Source organism: Nansenia antarctica (genome assembly GCF_963989245.1).
Source record: "Nansenia antarctica genome assembly, chromosome: 6".
Classification (NCBI taxonomy): Eukaryota; Metazoa; Chordata; class Actinopteri; order Argentiniformes; family Microstomatidae; genus Nansenia; species Nansenia antarctica.
In genome coordinates, this window is record NC_137676.1 from 37,728,051 (window position 1) to 37,746,424 (window position 18,374).

An 18,374-nucleotide genomic window follows, 5' to 3' on the forward strand; every position below is an offset into this window, starting at 1 on the left:
CCAATTCACATTTTCACCTCTGATTCCATGAAACAAATAATAATAATAATAATAATAATAATAATAATAATAATAAAAAACATTTTCAGTTGAGGCATAAATGTTTTTTGTCCCTGGTGAAGGAAATGTTGAGAAGTAGATTGTCGTGACGTCATCTCTTTCTAGCGTTCAGCTGTTGACTCCAGTGTAGACTCACTAAGACGCTGATTCTCAAGCAGCGCTAGGTCTTCTGGACAACAAGCCAAAGAGAAACAAATGCCATACCGGTGATCATTTAGAATTCACAGATCTTTCGTGATTCCACGACGATTCACTAAAGACGGGTGCAGACCTTGTCGCAGACCAAGTCTCGGGGACTGGAACAGGATCATGGTTTTACGAGCGGTTCGCCGCACAGTCTGGGTTGGGGGGTGACCCCTTGAACGCTGACCTCTGCGCTCACTCTCTGGATCTTGTGGAAGGAGTAAGGGCCGTCGTCTTCTCTGCCGCGTTCCGACTCGTGACACCTCTTTCCTGTAACGCCCCCTACAGCGTGGATTAGACGCCCTGCAGCACAGGACGAGACGTAGTGTTAGAACACCGGACAAGACACCAAGACACACCCCTTCTACTCCGCTAAGATGGCTGCCTTATCTCTCTACAGACGAAGTGGTCTCAGACAGTGCAACCAGAGGTCCTTAGTCAAATGTTACAATGATCCCTTATGTTGCAGCCATTATGTCTGTGCTGGATGTAATTTTTTACTGTTGACCACTGGGTGGCGAGGGCATAGGAGTGCACAGGTATATAGGTGAGCTCACCGGTAGGCTACAGGTGTTACTGATTGAACTGGTGAGCACACAGTCTTTGACCGTGTTGCCACATGCGAAACTTTGTAGTGTATCATGTTTTTTATAATAAAGTAAACAAATGATTGCAACGTACAGAAGTCGTCGGTGTTGGTATCACGAGTCAACTAAAGTTTACAGTTCAACAGTCGCGGTGACTTTGGAGGAAACAGTCACCACACCTTATCTCTTATAACGAAATGTTCACATGATCTTGAGCTTGTCAAATGGAAAAGTCTCTCCCATATGTGACATATTCTAGTGTTTTGGTTCGAATGTCGGCAACCAATCAAAATGTTCTGACTTTTATTTTGAAACACGGAAATACATTTCAACATTGTTGAGAATCACAACAGAAACTCGCTAGTCAAGCCAAAATGCAATGCAATGGATTCGGTGAGTAATCCTCACTGCTACCTAGTTAACTATAACACTACTTTACATTGTTAGCAGGTTTACAAAACAAGCTGTGTTAGTTGACTAGCGATGTGTCATTGCTTTTCAACAACGCAGAAATGCATTTTTCTAAAGAAAGGCACGAACATTAAATCGAATGCTGACCAAAACACTAGAACGTGTCACATATCAGTGTATCAAACTCCAGAACGACCTGAGATAAAAAGGTATAGTTTACTGTAATACCTGGCTGTCGTGGAACAGCAAACTCGTGGTAGAGATTGCTGGTGGGGATGACTTTGCTGGACTCAGCATTGTAGCATCCTGGGAGAGACACACAACACACAGGAGGAAGATTGGGGTCAGTAAGGGCAGTTATTGAGTGTTTTAGACTTAGTGTACCTGTGTTTTGTAGTGGTGTGTGTTGGTTTGGGCAGAACACATTTCCCTATGGGATAATGAAGATTGACTTGACTTGTTACGGTTGTACATCTACACACATTGACTGTGCAGAAATGACCAAGTACTAACTTTTGTAATCACATAACAATAATAACTAGTGTTGTTCCGATACCGATACTAGTATCGGCATGGCCACCGATACGCACAAAAATGCTGGTATCGGTATCGGCGAGTACTTTACAAAAACGTAATTTTTATTTTTTATTTTTTTTACTTAAGTTTTACAAAAACTTTACGAGTTTTACAAAGGTTTTGAGCAGTGCCAGACTAAGTGTTAGCAATAATTTTACATCGAGGTTAGTATGCGGCTCAAAAAACATGTTTTTTTGTTTTGTTTTTTCAAACGCCGTGGTATCGGATCGGTACTCGGTATCGGCAAGTACTGCACGGTCAGGTATCGGTATCGGTATCGGGATCAAAAAATGGTATCGGAACAACACTAATAATAACTATGTATTATTTGAGGTCATTACCATACATTTTTACCACATAATCTTCTAGTAAATACTAGGACAATACCAGTGGAAATAGGAAGTACATTTATTTCACATGACATCACTACTAAAGGGCCTACCATACTGCTGCTGATGCTGTTGTTGTTGTTGTTGTTGCTGTTGTTGTTGTTGTTGTTGTTGTTGTTGTTGTTGTTGCTGCTGATGCTGTTGCTGATGTTGTTGTTGTTGTTGTTGTTGTTGTTGAACACCTCTTGGACTCAGCTGCTCCTCATTGTCAAAATGCGGCAGAATGCTGTTTCCCCCGGCAACTGTGCTCCCAGACAAACTCGGCACTGGAGACAGGAACAAGGAGGAGACACATGATTGGATGATAGGCTACAGCAGACAGAGGAGGCTTCTGATTGGTAGTAATTACATTTACATTTTAACCTTTTAGCCGACGCTTTTATCCAAGGCAACTTACAATTAGAGATCATAGGGACAGTCTCCCTGGAGTAGCTTAGGGCTAAGGTCCCAAGGGCACACTAGTGGTGGTGTTCCCAGGTGGGATTTGAACTCATGACCTACTGATCACCAGTCCAGTCCAGTCACTATTCACTATCCACTAGGCCACCAGTACCTCACTATCTACAAGGCCACCACTACCAATTACATAAAATAATCCTCTATAGGAAACAACTGGTATGAAAACAAATGATTAAAACAACTCTTCTTATTATTTCAATCAATCATTCATTCATTCATTCATTCATTTGTATGGATTGGACATGGGTATGTTGTTTTAAACTATTCACTGTGTATAGTATTGGTCCCAGGCTGCTGCTGCTCTCCAGGAGAGTAGACCATCATGTTTCCATTCCCGCTCCCATTGGTGGACGGCACTGAGGCCAGAAGGCCTGCCAGACAGACACAGACCACTGTCAAATATCACATCATCCACACCTAAATCACAATGGAACATCTCCATTGAAGAGGCTATTATTAGGATTAGGGTTTAACTTCGTCTGCGCCCAGGGAAATCATCTTTCAACGTTTCCGTTCTGACAAAATAGTAGGAAATTGATGACTATCACTGTACTGTATTATGCAGAGAGGAGCCTTGGCCAGCCTATGTCAGTCTGCTGTGCCGTTTTACCCAGTCCTATGCTAGGGCTGCACGATATTGGGAAACTGACATTGCGATATTATTTTATTTTTGTTCTGCTATCTATATTGCGATATGAAGAAAAAACTGGAATTATCACCAGATGACTTGAATAGCTGTAATTTGGACATAATTAATTAATTAATCATTCTAGAATGATTGGGGTGATTTTGTAGGGGAGTGCATCTGCATATATAAAAAAATACATTAAAAAAGCTGAAAAATGACTTAAAAATAAAATAATGTTTTTTTTCTGTTTCAACTTGTGCCTTTGCATGTCTCATACAGCTCTGGGATGGCAATGTGAGAAAAAGTAGGTGCATGATGGTACTACATACCGCTAGTCAAGCGACCGGATCATGTTTTTAAAACCATGTAAATTGGTACCATGTCTTTTTCGTGAGGTGAGAAGTTATCACATCAGTGATTTCTCTCTGCTGTTTAGAACCTTTCTCGTATGAAGTAACACAGGCAAAGGCATTCAAAATAGTTTTTTGCTTTGGATTTGGATGGCATTCAGATCTGACTTTGCACTCGTCATACAGAGCTTTGTGGTGCCGATTTAAATGATCAAATAAATCAGTCGTGTTGCCTCGTGCTGTGGCGACAATTGCAAGGCACTGTCGACAAAGTACATGTTTTTGGTCAACATCATCTTTTCTGTAGCCAAAATAATTCCATACAACTGACGTTGCTTTTCTTTTTGGAATCTTCCTTTTCCTCACTCATTTTCAGGTTGTGGTCTACGACTAGCGGGGGTGTGGCGTGCTTTGGTTGTTTGCTGGTTTGCTGTGCAGAGCCTGCATGTCAATCACTAGCAAAAACGCTGTGTATTCAAGAACTCTTAAATCGGTAAGTAAATGATGTTATATCAGACAGACTTCTCTTTAGTCATGAAAAATGACAACCATGCGAGTTTTCCTTTTGTATCAAGCACCAAAAAAAGCGCTGCGATGTGACTATCGCACATACGCACATCGTGATGACAATGCTGAAATTATATATTGTGCAGCCCTATCCTATGCCTTTATTAAGATTATAAGATTAAGATTAAAGTAAGTTTTAAGGCCATAATACTTTCAATCCTTGCCATACTGTACATATGTGCCTTATATGAAGAGTTTTGACGTTTGTGTGATGCAAATTGCATTGTGTTTATGTACGAGGTGTGCTATCAATAAAGTTGGACTTGTCTTCAGTGTTGTGCCAGGCCCTTACCCAGTCCCCTGTAGCGGGAGAGCTGCTGGTAGATCTGCTTCATCCTCTCGATGTTGAGGCGGCTGGCCTCCGCGTGGTTCACCATAGGCTTGGGGTAGTGGACACCGATAACGCACTTGGCCGTGGCCTGCACCGACTCTGGTGCGTTCCAGGGATCGTAGATGTATTTGGCGGGGAAACCTCGTAAGACAGGTAAATAGCGTCTGGAAGCACAGGGAGAGATTAAAGCATAGAGTCTCATCATTAGTACGGGGAATGATACCGGGAATGCGAAATGGTGGGATTAGTAGCGGAAGACATTCATGCTCTGGACATTCTCGTGAATGTGTGTTGCATTTCTGACCTCCTGAAAGAATGAGAAGATAATAAAGGCTTATAGAGAATTTTTTTTTTTACCCCCCAATTTCTGGATTTTTGCTTATTCTTTAGATCCAATCCACCTTCCCAATTCCTTTCTTACTAAATATGCTCCATGAGCTTTTGTAGAGTAGTCAAACAACTGTGCTGTTTTTAGGAAGAACGTTTAAGAGACATAGGAAGTCATATGGAAGTTAAATAGCACCTACTACTGTACTGTATATGGTGACAAATGATTATAAAACATACAGTTAAGAAATACAACAGAGACACATTGGGAAAGCTACTAGGGGAGTCAACCCCTTACATACAGTGACATCACAGTAATGGGGTTAGCTCGGCACAGCAGTGTCATTGCGGTACATAGGAGTTGGTATCTACAGAGCCACATTTTTTCACACCTTATCATAACACAGTAGTTCAGAGCGCAGTATCAAAACAAGAAGAGCCGGTCACAACAGACAGTAGTCGAGTAGGCCGGGATACAGCCTCTGTGTTGACCCACAAGCAGCAGAGTAGAGTAGAGCGGCTCTGAGGAGAGCTGTCGTGGTGGTGGTGGTGACTGAGGGAGATAGATACACTTTTTGGCCGAGAGTGAGAGAGTCATGGTCGGTTGAGGACCAGTCACACCGTACCCCTGGTTTAAGAGCTGAAGTTTGAAGTTTGCTTTTTTTCTCAGTTGTCGTTTTGTTGGATTTCCTTAAAAAAGGAGAGGCCACCTACCTACATGGTCCATCTTACCAGTTACCAGAACCCAGGCCTAGGACAGGACAGGACAGGACAGGACAGGACAGGGAGGGTGCAGAGGACGCAGAGGCCTGCAGACCAGATGGATGGACGGACGCCGTTTAAAGCCACAGGACACCCTGCCTGTGCCCGGGCGCAACTGAGATTCCTACTATAACACACGTTAGAAAGCAGAGGCAGTGACCCTGCGTCTGTAAGGGGAGTAGTAGTAGAGAAGTCAACAGTCTGGAATTCCCCTCCCATCATACCCTCTAGGAAATGTTTTGTAGTCCTCTACCGTTTGAATACAGGCAAGGCTTGGCATTTCCTTATCAAGCGGTCAAAATGATAAGCTACCCAGTCACAAGAACAGAGCACTGCACATTGCATCAGGGTTTTTTTTCAACCTGAGTTCACAGTTAACAGGCTTCCGAATGCTTTGGCTGAGAATGGCTTTCGTCTTAAAATCAATCCACTACAATGACCAAAGGGGAGAGGAGAGATAGCTGAACTTTTTACCCATCACTGAAACAGACAGAGGACAACAACCTTAATATACAGATATATACTGTACAAAGACATCAACCAAAACCAAACAAAGCCTGAATTACTCTTTCATGATGACAGTGACAAAGTGGAGCACACTGAAGAAGAGGAGAATCGTTTGAAGTCATGTGGCAGACGAGAGACGCACACACATAACGACGTACTTAGAAAGAAGACAAGAGACGTGCAAAAAGACGCTTCGAGGCCCTTTCAATACAAAGAGACTTTAACAAAACCTGAAACAAGTGGATTGCCAGTACAACTGAAGCTTCAGAGAGAAGGATAGAGAGACTAGACTTAAAGAGAACAGGAGGAAGGAGAGAGAGAGAGAGAGAGAGAGAGAGAGAGAGAGAGAGAGAGAGAGAGAGAGAGAGAGAGAGAGAGAGAGAGAGCACTAGAATGGTTGGTTGGGGGCAGGCACTTACTCAGAGGACTGTAGGTTTCCCTCCCTCTCTCTCTCTCTCTCTCTCTCTCTCTCTCTCTCTCTCTCTCTCTCTCTCTCTCTCTCTCTTTGCTTGCCCCTGGGGGTCTTTTGATTATCTGTGATGGTGAAAGAAAGCTGTGCCTATCCCTTTACCCCCTGCTATGATAATATACCCCTATTCTGCTTTAACTAGAACAGCCATGGTAGGGTCATGGTGATCCTGTGAGTAAAAAATGAATTTCAGGACCCTCCTTTCATGACTTTTCCTAGATATGTGCGTTATACCATCCAGTATCCTTACATTTTCAAAATCACATCATAAGCGCCCTCTAGTGATCTTTGTGTGTAAGTTGCAGATTTCCATTCTAAAGAGGGGGTCTATTAGACCCCCAAGGCGACTCTAATAGTTGGTGAAATAGGCATGGCTGTTCTAGTGTTGAAGCACTATAATATGGTCTTTCCAAGCTGTTCATCCAAAGAAAGTAATGGAGTTGTTGGGAAATGTCCTCATTCTGGCTCATCTCACACTGAATCACCTAGATTTTCTTTTTTAAGTTTATTTACTTTATTTATCCAGTTTAGTCTCATTGAGATACAATATACGGTTTTAAAGAGAAACCTGGTTTGATTACCATTATAAAAAACAGATTAAGTATTTCATACAACCACTTTACAAGTTGGTATTCATGTCATGGTGGTCTGGAACGATACCCACCTGATGAAGTCTCCGTTGGGGTCTGTGCGCCGTCCGAAACCCACGGGGCAGTAGCAGTGGAAGAACTGCTGGAAGAAGGAGCTGCAGGAGAGCCACATCCAGCTGCCGGCGTTCACGCTCCAGTCTGCATCCAGCAGCAGCTCCTCAAACACCTGACGCAGCAGAGCGCAGTACAACACATTATGCTAAACTAGATTTGCTAACACTCTGCATCGAGTTGCACTATTACTGTGTGATAATACCACCATTACTGTTGTTTGTGTAGTAAGGTATACGGGCAAAGCAATGTGTGGTTTTACTGGTTTATGTGGTTGTCTGGCGTGCCTCAGAAGAGCCGAAGATGAAGATTTAGGTTTAAAATCAAATCAAATTGGTGGTAACTAATAGAGAAAGAGACAAATAACGTACCATTTTCCTAGTTTTTCTGGGTTTTCTGGGTTTTCCTGGGTTTCCTACAGTCATACCTTCATGCCCTCTTCCCAGCTGATCCACAGGTCTCCCCGCGTGAGGAAACAGGCCACGGCGTGCCGGGCCAGGTGGTGGATCCAGCCCTCCTGCCTCAGCTGGGTCATGATGGCGTCGATCCAGGGGAAGCCCGTCTTGGCTTCGGCCCACTTGGCCAGCGCCTCGGGGTTGCGGTCCCAGGGGATACGGACACAGATGGGGTTGCCCTCCATCCTGTCGAAGCGCGGGTTGGTGGTGGCGGCTGTGTAGAAGAACTCGCGCCAGAGCAGCTGGCCGTAGAGGGAGAGGGAAGGGGAGCTGTTCTTCTTCACCTGAGAGGAGGTGGAGGAGGAGACACACTAGAGAATGAGAGAAGGCATGGGGTGTGTTCACTCAGATCAAATGCTCATAATGTTGCGGTGGGGGGGTGGGGGCTTGTGTGTGGGTGGGTGGGCTCACCTTCTTGTAGAGGTCAGTGAGTTTGAAGTAGAAGAGTCGGCAGGAGAGGCAGCCGAAGCGCAGGTAGGGACTGAGGCCTGTGGGGCTGGCCAGCAGGGAGTTGGCGTTCATCCTTGGACGCTCAAAGTTGGCCACCCACGCCTACACAGTAGGGGGAGACACATGGGTGAGAGTGCTGCAGAGTATGCAGAGTAAGTGTGGGTGTGTACTGCATAAAGTACTCTGCTCACTTTTCTCTCTAGGTGGCGCTCTATCCTCGTCAGGGCCTCTGTCTCCCCTCCTGGCCACACTGCTGTTGGCAGCCCCTCTGTGTCAAAGCCTGAGGGAAAGAACAGCCAGATGAGATTAGCGGCAGATCAACTACTGCTAATACCCGGCGGTAGCTATGGGCAAGGGTGGGCCAAATGTGTCGAAATGTTCTGTAGAAAACTTCAAAACGAGTTTCAACATGCCTTTTCTTCCGTAATGGAGTCTTCCGGGGTGATCCCGAATGTAGACCGTTTTTTTATCGATTGGAATGTTACAATTTCTTTAGCTGTGTGGTTTTATTGAGTTAAAACCAAAGTCTTGGTCTACATTTCATGTGACAAATAGCTGCAATGGAAATATGTTGAATACAAATATTGTTGATGTGTTGAATACTGGTTTCCCACTGTAATTTTCCATTTGGTAAGCAATGCCCCATCTCTAAATCATACGAGTTACTGTTCTCTGTTTTCCATTCACACACTGTTTCTATCTACAGTCGTATACGCTCTCTCTCCTCCGCTTGTGACCTAAATGTGCCGTACCACCGCAGCAATCGAAGACGATGACATCGCCAGCTGTAGAGAAGCAGATGGGCTGAGACAGACGCTGCCTGCTGATCTCCAGAGCAGACCTGGTCATCGGGACAACAAGCTGCATGACAGCGGGCCCCAAGGACTCATAGCCAGGTCAGACCTGCAGTAGCCTAGCTAGCTAGCTACCCAGATGGGCCATGTCATACGCAGTCATCCATATGGCAAGAGTAGGCACTGCATGCTATATTTCCCATTCACTCCATTTGTGACAGCATGAGAGACCCCCCATCTAGGGTTGGACTTCGTGGGAGGCTGGGAAGGCTTCAGCCAGTTGAATCAACACATTCCTTCTTCGTCTATAGGTTTATTTAAAAATTGGGAGAATGCCAGGTGTATGCTACCATCTACTGGTGCCAGGAAATGACTGAGTATTTGCCTAGTTAGTGACCACATATGCAGTCCCTGCCCTAGAGTAGCCTAGCATAGCAAACCAGACAGATGGTCAGTGGGCAGCTCTGACCAGCCTAGCCTAGCTCGCTATAGCTACACAGGTGGTCAATGCACAGTGACCTGCAGTAGCCTAGTTAGCGACCACAGATCCAGAACGGCCCTGTACAGCAGTCTAGCTCACTGTACCAGACCATAACACCAGAACAGCCTATTGTGGGGTCATTTGACCAAGTGAGTAAAAAAAAAAGTATGCACTCGATCACTTTTCAGGACCCTGTGCGTAGGACCCTGTGCGTAGGACCCTGTATGCGTAGGACACTGGGTGTTCTACCATCCAGTATCCTTACATTTTCAAAATCACATCAGGATAAGTAGTATAAAGCTATTTTGCAGTTTGGCTGTGTAGGAGTTAGGCTAATTTTGCTTTATTTATTTAAGATATGCCAATTAGTGGTCTTTGTGTGTAAGTAGCAGCTTCCCATTCTAAGACCCTGAGGCGGCGCTAAGAGTAGGTGAAATAGACACAGCTGTCCTAGTGTTAAATGGGTCGGCCATTCTGTTAACGGACAATGTGCTAATTTCCAAGGTAAGTGGAGAGAGTTCTCTCAAGGAATTAACATTATTGAGTATTCAGAGGTCATCTCATCATCTAGTTTGTTCCTAAAAAAAAACTCTCTGAAACTTTGCTCGAGTTCATGATTGTATTTTCCAATAGGCCTAAGCATACTGTACAGCTACACTTTCTCCTAAAACAATATCCTTTGATTCAATATTTTGTGTTTCTTTTTCTTTTATTAGGAAAGACATATAGAGGGGTGACAGATGACACTTCATGTTCAAATCCCCTCCAAATCAAGCCATTAGTGTACTCTACAATCCATGGCGGCTATAAGTGGATTGGACAGATAATCTTCTGATGGAACATTACAGTACAGGTTTCTACAGGTATAAATAGGCAGCTGTGAATGCAAAAGGTAATGAGAACAGCTATGGTAAGAGGGTTAAAAATGACTTAACCCCACACGACTTTGGCAGTACACGTTGATGAGATGAGGCTTAGAGGCAGTGCCCCTGGAGGAGCCTACAGTCTATCTCTGAGGTGGCAAAACGGACCTTCTCATCTACCCTCCCGCCATGTCACCAATTACCACCTTACACCGTTGATAAGCAAATGCTTCCCTTTGATTAAATATTCTCTGTTTCCTTTTTCTCTTTTTTAGGAAAGACATACAGTATAGAGGGGTGACAGATGAAAAGATGACAATATAGGATAGGTGGCCGGGTGACACTGACCACTCTAACCACTAGAACGAAATGTCTCACCCAGCTCCTCCAGGGAGGGCACGCCGTACTTGTCCCCGTGGTCCTCTGAGATGGGCATGAGGCAGCCGCCCATCAGGCCATTGGACAGGGTGTCCACGGGCATCTCGGGGGGGTCCAGGCGACTGATGAGGGTCTGGAAACGCTTGTAGGTCAGAGGGGGCTGCCCACCGTTCAGCTCAATGACCCTGTAAACACACAGGACTACAGGGTGAGTAAGGTGTGGCTCAATAGTTTTTAGTGACACATTTTTGGCACCAAAAAAATAAAGGTGTAGAGTAGACAATACATAAATGTATTTTGCAATTGAAGTGATTAGGCCACCCAAGGTTACAGTGCCCTTCAATTACTGCCCTTTGTTTTGTAAGCCTTACACAGTGGATGATTCTTTGTTTTGTAAGCCTTACACAGTGGATGATTCTTTGTTTTGTAAGCCTTACACAGTGGATGATTCTTTGTTTTGTGTTTTGATTGGTGCATCCAAGCAATAACGTTTGTATTCATGTGTGTTGTGTTATCTGCAAACAAAAAGAGCTATACAATTAAATGTTTTCAAGTAAAAAGATAGATCTTGTTGTCGGCTGCTGCCTCGTACTTGTCCAGATCGTAGAGGGTGTGTGAGGTTTTAACGATGACTTCCACCCCCGCCTCCATGGCCAGCTTCTTAATGGCAGCATCCCGCTCCTTCCCGAACGGCTCTGTGTCATACTCAAAGGTGAGACGGGAAATCTTCCATTCCTGGAGAGACAGAGGGAGGAGAGAGGAGATGATGAAAGACAAGAATGGCTGACCATTTATTCAGATGCTGCTGGTTTATCCTCTATGTGTATGTCTAACGACATTGGTGTGTGGGTTTACTCAAAACTAGGGTTGGGTGGTTATACGATATACTGCGGTTTTTGAAAATAGGAAAGTCCCGACATTGTCCCGACATAGTCTCATTACGAACCAAAAGTATTTTTAGAGCTGTTTTTATTTACTTCGTTTAAGTGCATTTTTCGGCACTGCCTGTGGAAAGTGTTCGAGCAGGTTCACGGAAAGGACAGGGCTTGGTCCACCTTTCACCAGCCGCTGTCACAAATTCATCATTTGAAAATGGCAACTCTGTCAAAGCCCTACAATGTAAGTCATTTGGAATCCCACGGTAAAACCGTAAACACATACAGTACATACAGTATATGAAATACTGTCATACAATTGAGGTGTGCTTCATCTTGTTTCCCTGATACAATTGGAACCAATGGTTATAATCCCACAAGCGTAAACTCAAAACCAATGTAAAATACTGTACTTTCAAGTATTTGACATAATGTATGTACTGTATCTGACCCAGGCCTGCGTCAGACCACTTCTCAGGGCAGGCCCTCACCTTGAAGAGTCGGGGGAACACGTTGGCAGGCTGCCCGCGGACGACAAAAAGGCGGGAGTTGAGTTTATGGAGGTTGGCGTCCAAGTCCTCCAGGCACTGTAGAAGAAACCTGCAGAGAGGACAGGAGAGGAGAGGAGAGGAGAGGAGAGGAGAGGAGAGGAGAGGAGAGGAGAGGAGAGGAGAGGAGAGGAGAGGAGAGGAGAGGAGAGGAAAGGAGAGGAGTGGAGAGGAGAGGATCTGATTAGCAATTCTTCTGAGCACGAAATGGCACAAAAAGCAATTGACTATTTCAAGTGTTTTTCTTGTCAGCCATTCAATTCTTACTCAGTCTGACTCGTTGTTCACACTAGTCATCAAGTCAAGCTGTGTTCAGTGGGTGACAAAGTGCGTCACAGGAAGCCCTTTGTTACGTCTGTAGTGTGGGTTTTTGTGTGGGTTTTGTTTGTTTCTTGTGTTTTCTCCAAGTAATTGCCTTTTCCTCCTGCCCATCGCCATGGTGATGGCCGGATTGAGCACAGGTGGAGGGAGGATACAATGCTGGGAGAGCCACTTCGATGGTGCCAGTGGGCCAGTCTACAACTCCCGGGTTGTTGTTGTGTTGGTTTATGTTTTAGTTAAAGCTGTGGTGTGGTATCTCAGGTCTGCAGGGTGTGGCTATGATTGTGACTGTGTTTATTATTATTATTTATTATTTATGAGTATTTGTTAGTCTTGTGTTTTGTATGACTTTAGGCTTATTTGCATTGATCACTGTTAATTGTTTGCCACTTCGCCAGATAGTTAATTTACTTTAATTTATTTATGAATAAATTATTAATTTATTCTTTACTTTATCTTGTGGATGAATACTTATTCGCTCTCTTTTTTATAGAGTAGTTTTAAGCTTAAGTGTTTCACGAAAACCTGTTTACTTTACCCTTATACAGTAAATCTTGTTTTATTTACAGTATATTCTCCCGTCGCCTCTGGTTCTTGTCCCCTGGTTTTATTGTTACTCCCCATATCCCCTAGATTCTATCCAACACCATTGTACAGACAGGTTATTTCGCTACACAGGACATCTACTGCAATCCAAATGAGAGGTACGCACTTGATGGTTGATGCTCCACTAATAGTGAAAATACCACCGCTCATCCGTGATCAGACTTTGCTGAGGTGCTGGAACTGAAGAGTATCAATAGAGTGCAAAATAACAGCATCCACACACTCAAACCTGCGGAATAAATTGGTTAGAGCCAACATATTGCCTGACCCTAAACAGACCCTTCTGGCACCCCTTAAACAGTGTGTCCAGTGCCACAATACTTGTAAAACCAATGAATTTAGACATCCTAGAACAGGGAAAATATTCTAGTAAGGGGAGTAACACAAACATTTCTTTGTTAAAATGCCTATGTGATAAAATCTATATTGGTAAAACCACCTGCCCCCTCAAACAAAGAATCAGTGAACACAAAAGTTCCATAAGACGAAAAGATGTGAACTACCCCGTAGCCTGTCATTTTAATAACCACTCCCACCCCATTTCCTCCCATAGGTTCCAGGGCATAGAGCAGATTACCCTTCAGAGAGGGGGTGATGTTGACTGGAGGTTATGCCAGAGAGAGCTTTTTTGGATCCATACCCTAGACAGTCTATAACCCCTAGACTTTAAATTAGGATTTCGAGTGTTGTGCTATGAATAAATTACTTTTTGTAGTCCACTAAATCTAAGACTACAATTCCCTTGATGCCTAGCCACTAGGTGAACATTTTGACACAGGTGTTGTGCATTGGCTAAATCAAGTGATGTTGTTTGAACCCTTTATACCACTGCATTCACTTGTCTGCTTTATGCCTGAAAAAGGTCTATGACCGAAAACTCGCAATAAACAACGTTTTTGCACCGTGTTTGAGTGTGCAGATGCTGTTATTTTGCACTCTATTGATGCTCCAGTAATAACTTGGTGGCAGGGCTCTCAAGTCTCACGCATTGGGCGTGAGACACACGCATTTCAACCCGTTCACACGCTCACACGCCACACCTTGTCTCACGCCCAATGCGTGAGACTTGAGAGCCCTGTGGTGGTGTTGGGATGAAAGCGTGTGTGTGTGTGCACCTACAGTCCAGCATGGGGTTACATTCCCCCCCATCCCCCCACACTTACACCTCACTGAGTCAGAGCAGAGAGCACTCAGCCTCTCATAGCAAATAAGGTAAAGCCATTGGCTGGTGCCATCAAGTCACATGGTATGACTTGCTTTACTAGATAAGCAGTGCCAAATCAGTATTTGGACACATTCAATGACACGGAAAGTACACATTCAATCACATTCAATTACAAATTGAAACTCCACCCAATACCGTAGGGATTAAATGAAGCTAGAATGATGGTTCCACAGACATTTCAAATGCACATTTCAAACGCACATTTCAAAAGCCTTACAAGAACTACAAGCCTACACAACATTTGATGGGGCAAATGCACACAGGCACGATTGTAGCCTTCCTTGCTTCCTTTGATTTAATTCATTAAATTAGACACTAACAGTAATGGCAATATCACCTCCCAAACAGCCTAGTTGCGTGTATCCTAGTGTGTGTGTATGTGTGCGTGTGAAAAAGAGAGAGAGAGAGAGAGAGTAGCACCCCCACAGTGTTGCTGTGTGTTCTCAGGCATGCAGCAGAGTCATATATCATGCCATGTCTTGCATAAGTGAGCTGGCCTAGATATGACAGCGCAGGCGCAGACCACAGGGAGCACTCTGAAGCCCAGTAACCTCATTCCTCAACCGACCAAGGGCTCTTCCCTCACTGAGAGAACACACTGTCCTAGGTCTGCAAGTAAAGGGCCTCTTCATCTCTCTATGACACGTCATTACTCTGAAGCATCTACAACTGACCCAAGTGGCTGTGTGAGTGTTTGTGTGTGTGTATCTCTACGTGTCCTGTCCTGGATCGACCCCAACACTGGACACTGTTCTCGACCGGCTGGGTTCTTTATCACATTTGAGTATCAACGACTAACAGTGAGGATAAACCGACTGAGCAAACAAACATCCGGCAACCACCACAAGAGCGTGACGATGAATAATTCAACTATTATCGGCAGCGGTCCTTGCGCTGAAGTGGGTCATCGCCATAACAACCCGATGACGCAGAAATCAAATATACTGGCACACTAACCCTTGATTCTTCTACGCAGCAATTTTCGAACTTTTTTTTCAACTGGTTGTGCAGGCTTTTGCTCCAGCCCTACACAAACACACCTGATTCCTGAAAAGCGTTTTACAACGGCCTCTCATTCACCCATTCACACACACACCAATGGCGGCAATCTGCCATGCAAGGTGCTGGCCCGCTCACTGGGAGCAATTTTGGGGTTCAGTGTCTTGCCCAAGGACACTTCGACATGTGGCCAGCCGGGGCTCGAACCGCTGATCTGCCAACCTTGTGATCATTAGACGGCGACTCTACCTCCTGAGCCACAGCTGCCCCAGCCACTTTAACAGCCCCCCCCATGCGCGCTCGCGCACACACACACAAAAAAACACATACACGCACACACACACACACACACACACACGCACACGCACGCCCCTCTGACTTACTGACCCATACATAGAGACCTGCTGAGATATCTCACAAGTAACCCCAGCTATATAAACACACACCATGGACTTACTGACCTGTCAATGGTGTGAATTATGTCATCACTTTATATAAAGTAACCTCACCGGAGCTGAAATACTGCCTAATCTAATCATAGAGAAGAAAGCTTTTTTTTTATGGTCATGAGTCAGTGCCAACCATGTTACATACTGGTGAAGCTCTCCTATGTGTTTTGTTTGTTTCTTTTTTACCCCAATCCTTGGCTTTTAGGACGCTGAAACCCCAGATATCACCTAATAGTCACAGAGTGTCTGAATGTTATAGAAATAATGATATAATATTGTGTGTTAGTGCACTGCCGCTTGTTAACTCTTATATCCTGCCTCCATTAGTTCTATAATGAGGCAACACAGATGTTTTTCATGGGAGTAAAGTAACTGCAATACTAATGTTGTTCATCAACAGCACTCTGTTTGTCTTTTTAAAGGCTGTTGCATAAATAAATACCAGTCTGCATACTCATACTCTGCATACGACTTCTGCAGATAAGATCATGTGACTTATAAACGAATACGTTTGCAAAATTCCCATTGTAAAAGCCGTGATCTAAAGTCAACATCATCATCAAATTATGTTTGACATGAACACAGCTTTTCTCTTCCATATGCTGCACTTGCCTCCATCGGTTCACTCCGAGGTTGGAAGAGCCGGCGAACCACGGGTCCAGAAAGTAAACGCAGCGGACCGTGCCTGCCCCCCGGACCGCCTCCATCAGCGCTGGGTTGTCATGGAGACGCAGACCCTTCCGGAACCAATGGATGGAGTTTGGCAGTGCCATCGAAAGCAGAGAGGGCAACGAGAGTCACCTAACGGGAGACAAATAGATGGGAAAACAATTAACAATCTTTAACTTGGGAACACTGATTCGTTTTTCACAAGTTAGATCAATAGATTACATTAAACAAGTTGGGGGAAGAAGGTACATCCAAGGCATTCCATGCTGTCCATGGTGAGGACTAGGAGGTGATGATACATACTACAGTATGGAGCCTACCGATCACAGACCGTAAACAGTAAACAGACCGTTTTAAAACCCTGAACCACAAGAGGGGGAAGAGGGGGGGGTGAAAGGATCAAGAGGATGGTGTTGTGTTTCACACCGCTGCTGAATGTCAAGTCGAGTTGAGCGTTTTTAATTAATACACAGAATGCTATTTCACTTGTTTTGCTTTACTATCACTACACTATATAACATTTTGTTACACCCGATAAAATACCAACCTTATGCTACTGCTCTGTTATTGTAGTGACAATGTTGATAATTCTCTCAGCTTTACAGTAACATTAAATGCTTGATGTAAATCAATAATAAGCATCACGTGTATCTTAATACCCTTCTATCTATCACGATCTCAACATAAGAAAACATCTTTAGATTGTTGGATAAATAGCATGTCTAAAAAATACATTATTATTCCGAAACATTTTTCCCCATTTCTATTTGCGTGTTTTCTGTCAAAATAATAGTCGCCATTCACATCCCCTTGTTTCCGCCTTGGAAATTAGGTCACGCAGCCTGGCGATTGACCAAGTTTATGACAGTATATTGTACCATTTCAGTTGAACACATAGGAATAGACCTACAGACATCGTATGATGACAATGAAATACAAAAGCATCGGATTTGGTCTAACATAGTAGATGGGAATTGTTCGAGATTTAACACCATTCATAAACCAAAACGGGGTCACTGTAGCGCTGGTTATGCAACAGTTATTATTATTTGCGCGCCTTTAGAGTGTAACCCTCAAAGGCGCCATATAAATAAAATATAGCCTTACCGTTCAAGTAGTGTGCAAAATGTTCACCTGGTGATATGTATGTGAACCCCCAAAGAAAGACTCATTTCTTCTCCCAATATTGGTCTTTAGCAGGACTACAGTTTAAAGCATGCCAGAGTAGACTTCACTACTGTCTATGACCGGTTTTGGTTTCGGAACATGTCTGCCTACAGCGCACCCTCCACGGTTGTTAAGTCTGACGTCAAAAGTGACGTTTAGCCATTTCCGGGTCCTAACCAGAAATTCTCCGCACCAGAGTACCAGTGAACTACAGCGGTAGAATGACAGTTTAATCGTTTTTTAGACTCGGATCTATTCATACAACAACAAGGGACACAATACTTTCCCGTTTTCTCCATATTGTCAGGGTATTTGAGCCTCGGAAAAGCGCTATATAAATATAATTTATTATTATTATTATTTCGGCATTTCGAAGACAGCGCCTCAGCCAACGTTGGACCCGGAAACACGTCACGACTTAACAAGCGGTAACACGCTGTTGTGATTGGTCGGTTTCCAATCACATGTGGAATGTAGAGTCATGTTTGAGAAGCATGGAAATACTGAAGGCCATTGAATTAATTGATGCTGCGACTCATTGATGCTGCGACTATTCACTACACAGTATTCAGCTGTGAATTGTTTTGCTTTACTGTAGTTTACTTGAAATGTCAAGAGAATAGGTTTACATGTAGGATTTCTTGGCTTTTGATTTACAAAATGTTGACACAGCCTTATCTAAGTTATACAGATTTTCAGGTATTGTTTATGCAATTAAAGCGGTTTATTGTTTTTTCATTTTAAACACACAAGTCTGTGACATCAACTTGATCATTTATTACATACC

The 18,374-nt window shown here is 43.9% G+C and overlaps 1 protein-coding gene across 1 annotated transcript; it reads right to left on the reverse strand.

Annotated features, from left to right (window-relative positions):
- Positions 1-367: 367 nt before the first annotated feature.
- Positions 368-17,645, reverse strand: LOC308160494 (cryptochrome-1-like; the record flags this gene model as incomplete). The annotated part of the gene is made up of 14 exons (XM_080534407.1): positions 17,528-17,645; positions 16,364-16,552; positions 12,095-12,203; positions 11,321-11,463; positions 10,729-10,913; positions 8,404-8,492; positions 8,174-8,314; positions 7,735-8,046; positions 7,271-7,422; positions 4,503-4,705; positions 2,935-3,036; positions 2,260-2,472; positions 1,470-1,547; positions 368-546 (listed from the first exon to the last, which is right to left on the reverse strand). The coding sequence occupies exons 2-14, from the start codon at positions 16,522-16,524 to the stop codon at positions 368-370; spliced, it is 2,067 nt and encodes a 688-aa protein (XP_080390533.1). The 5' UTR covers positions 16,525-16,552; positions 17,528-17,645.
- Between the last annotated feature and the right edge of the window lie 729 nt (positions 17,646-18,374).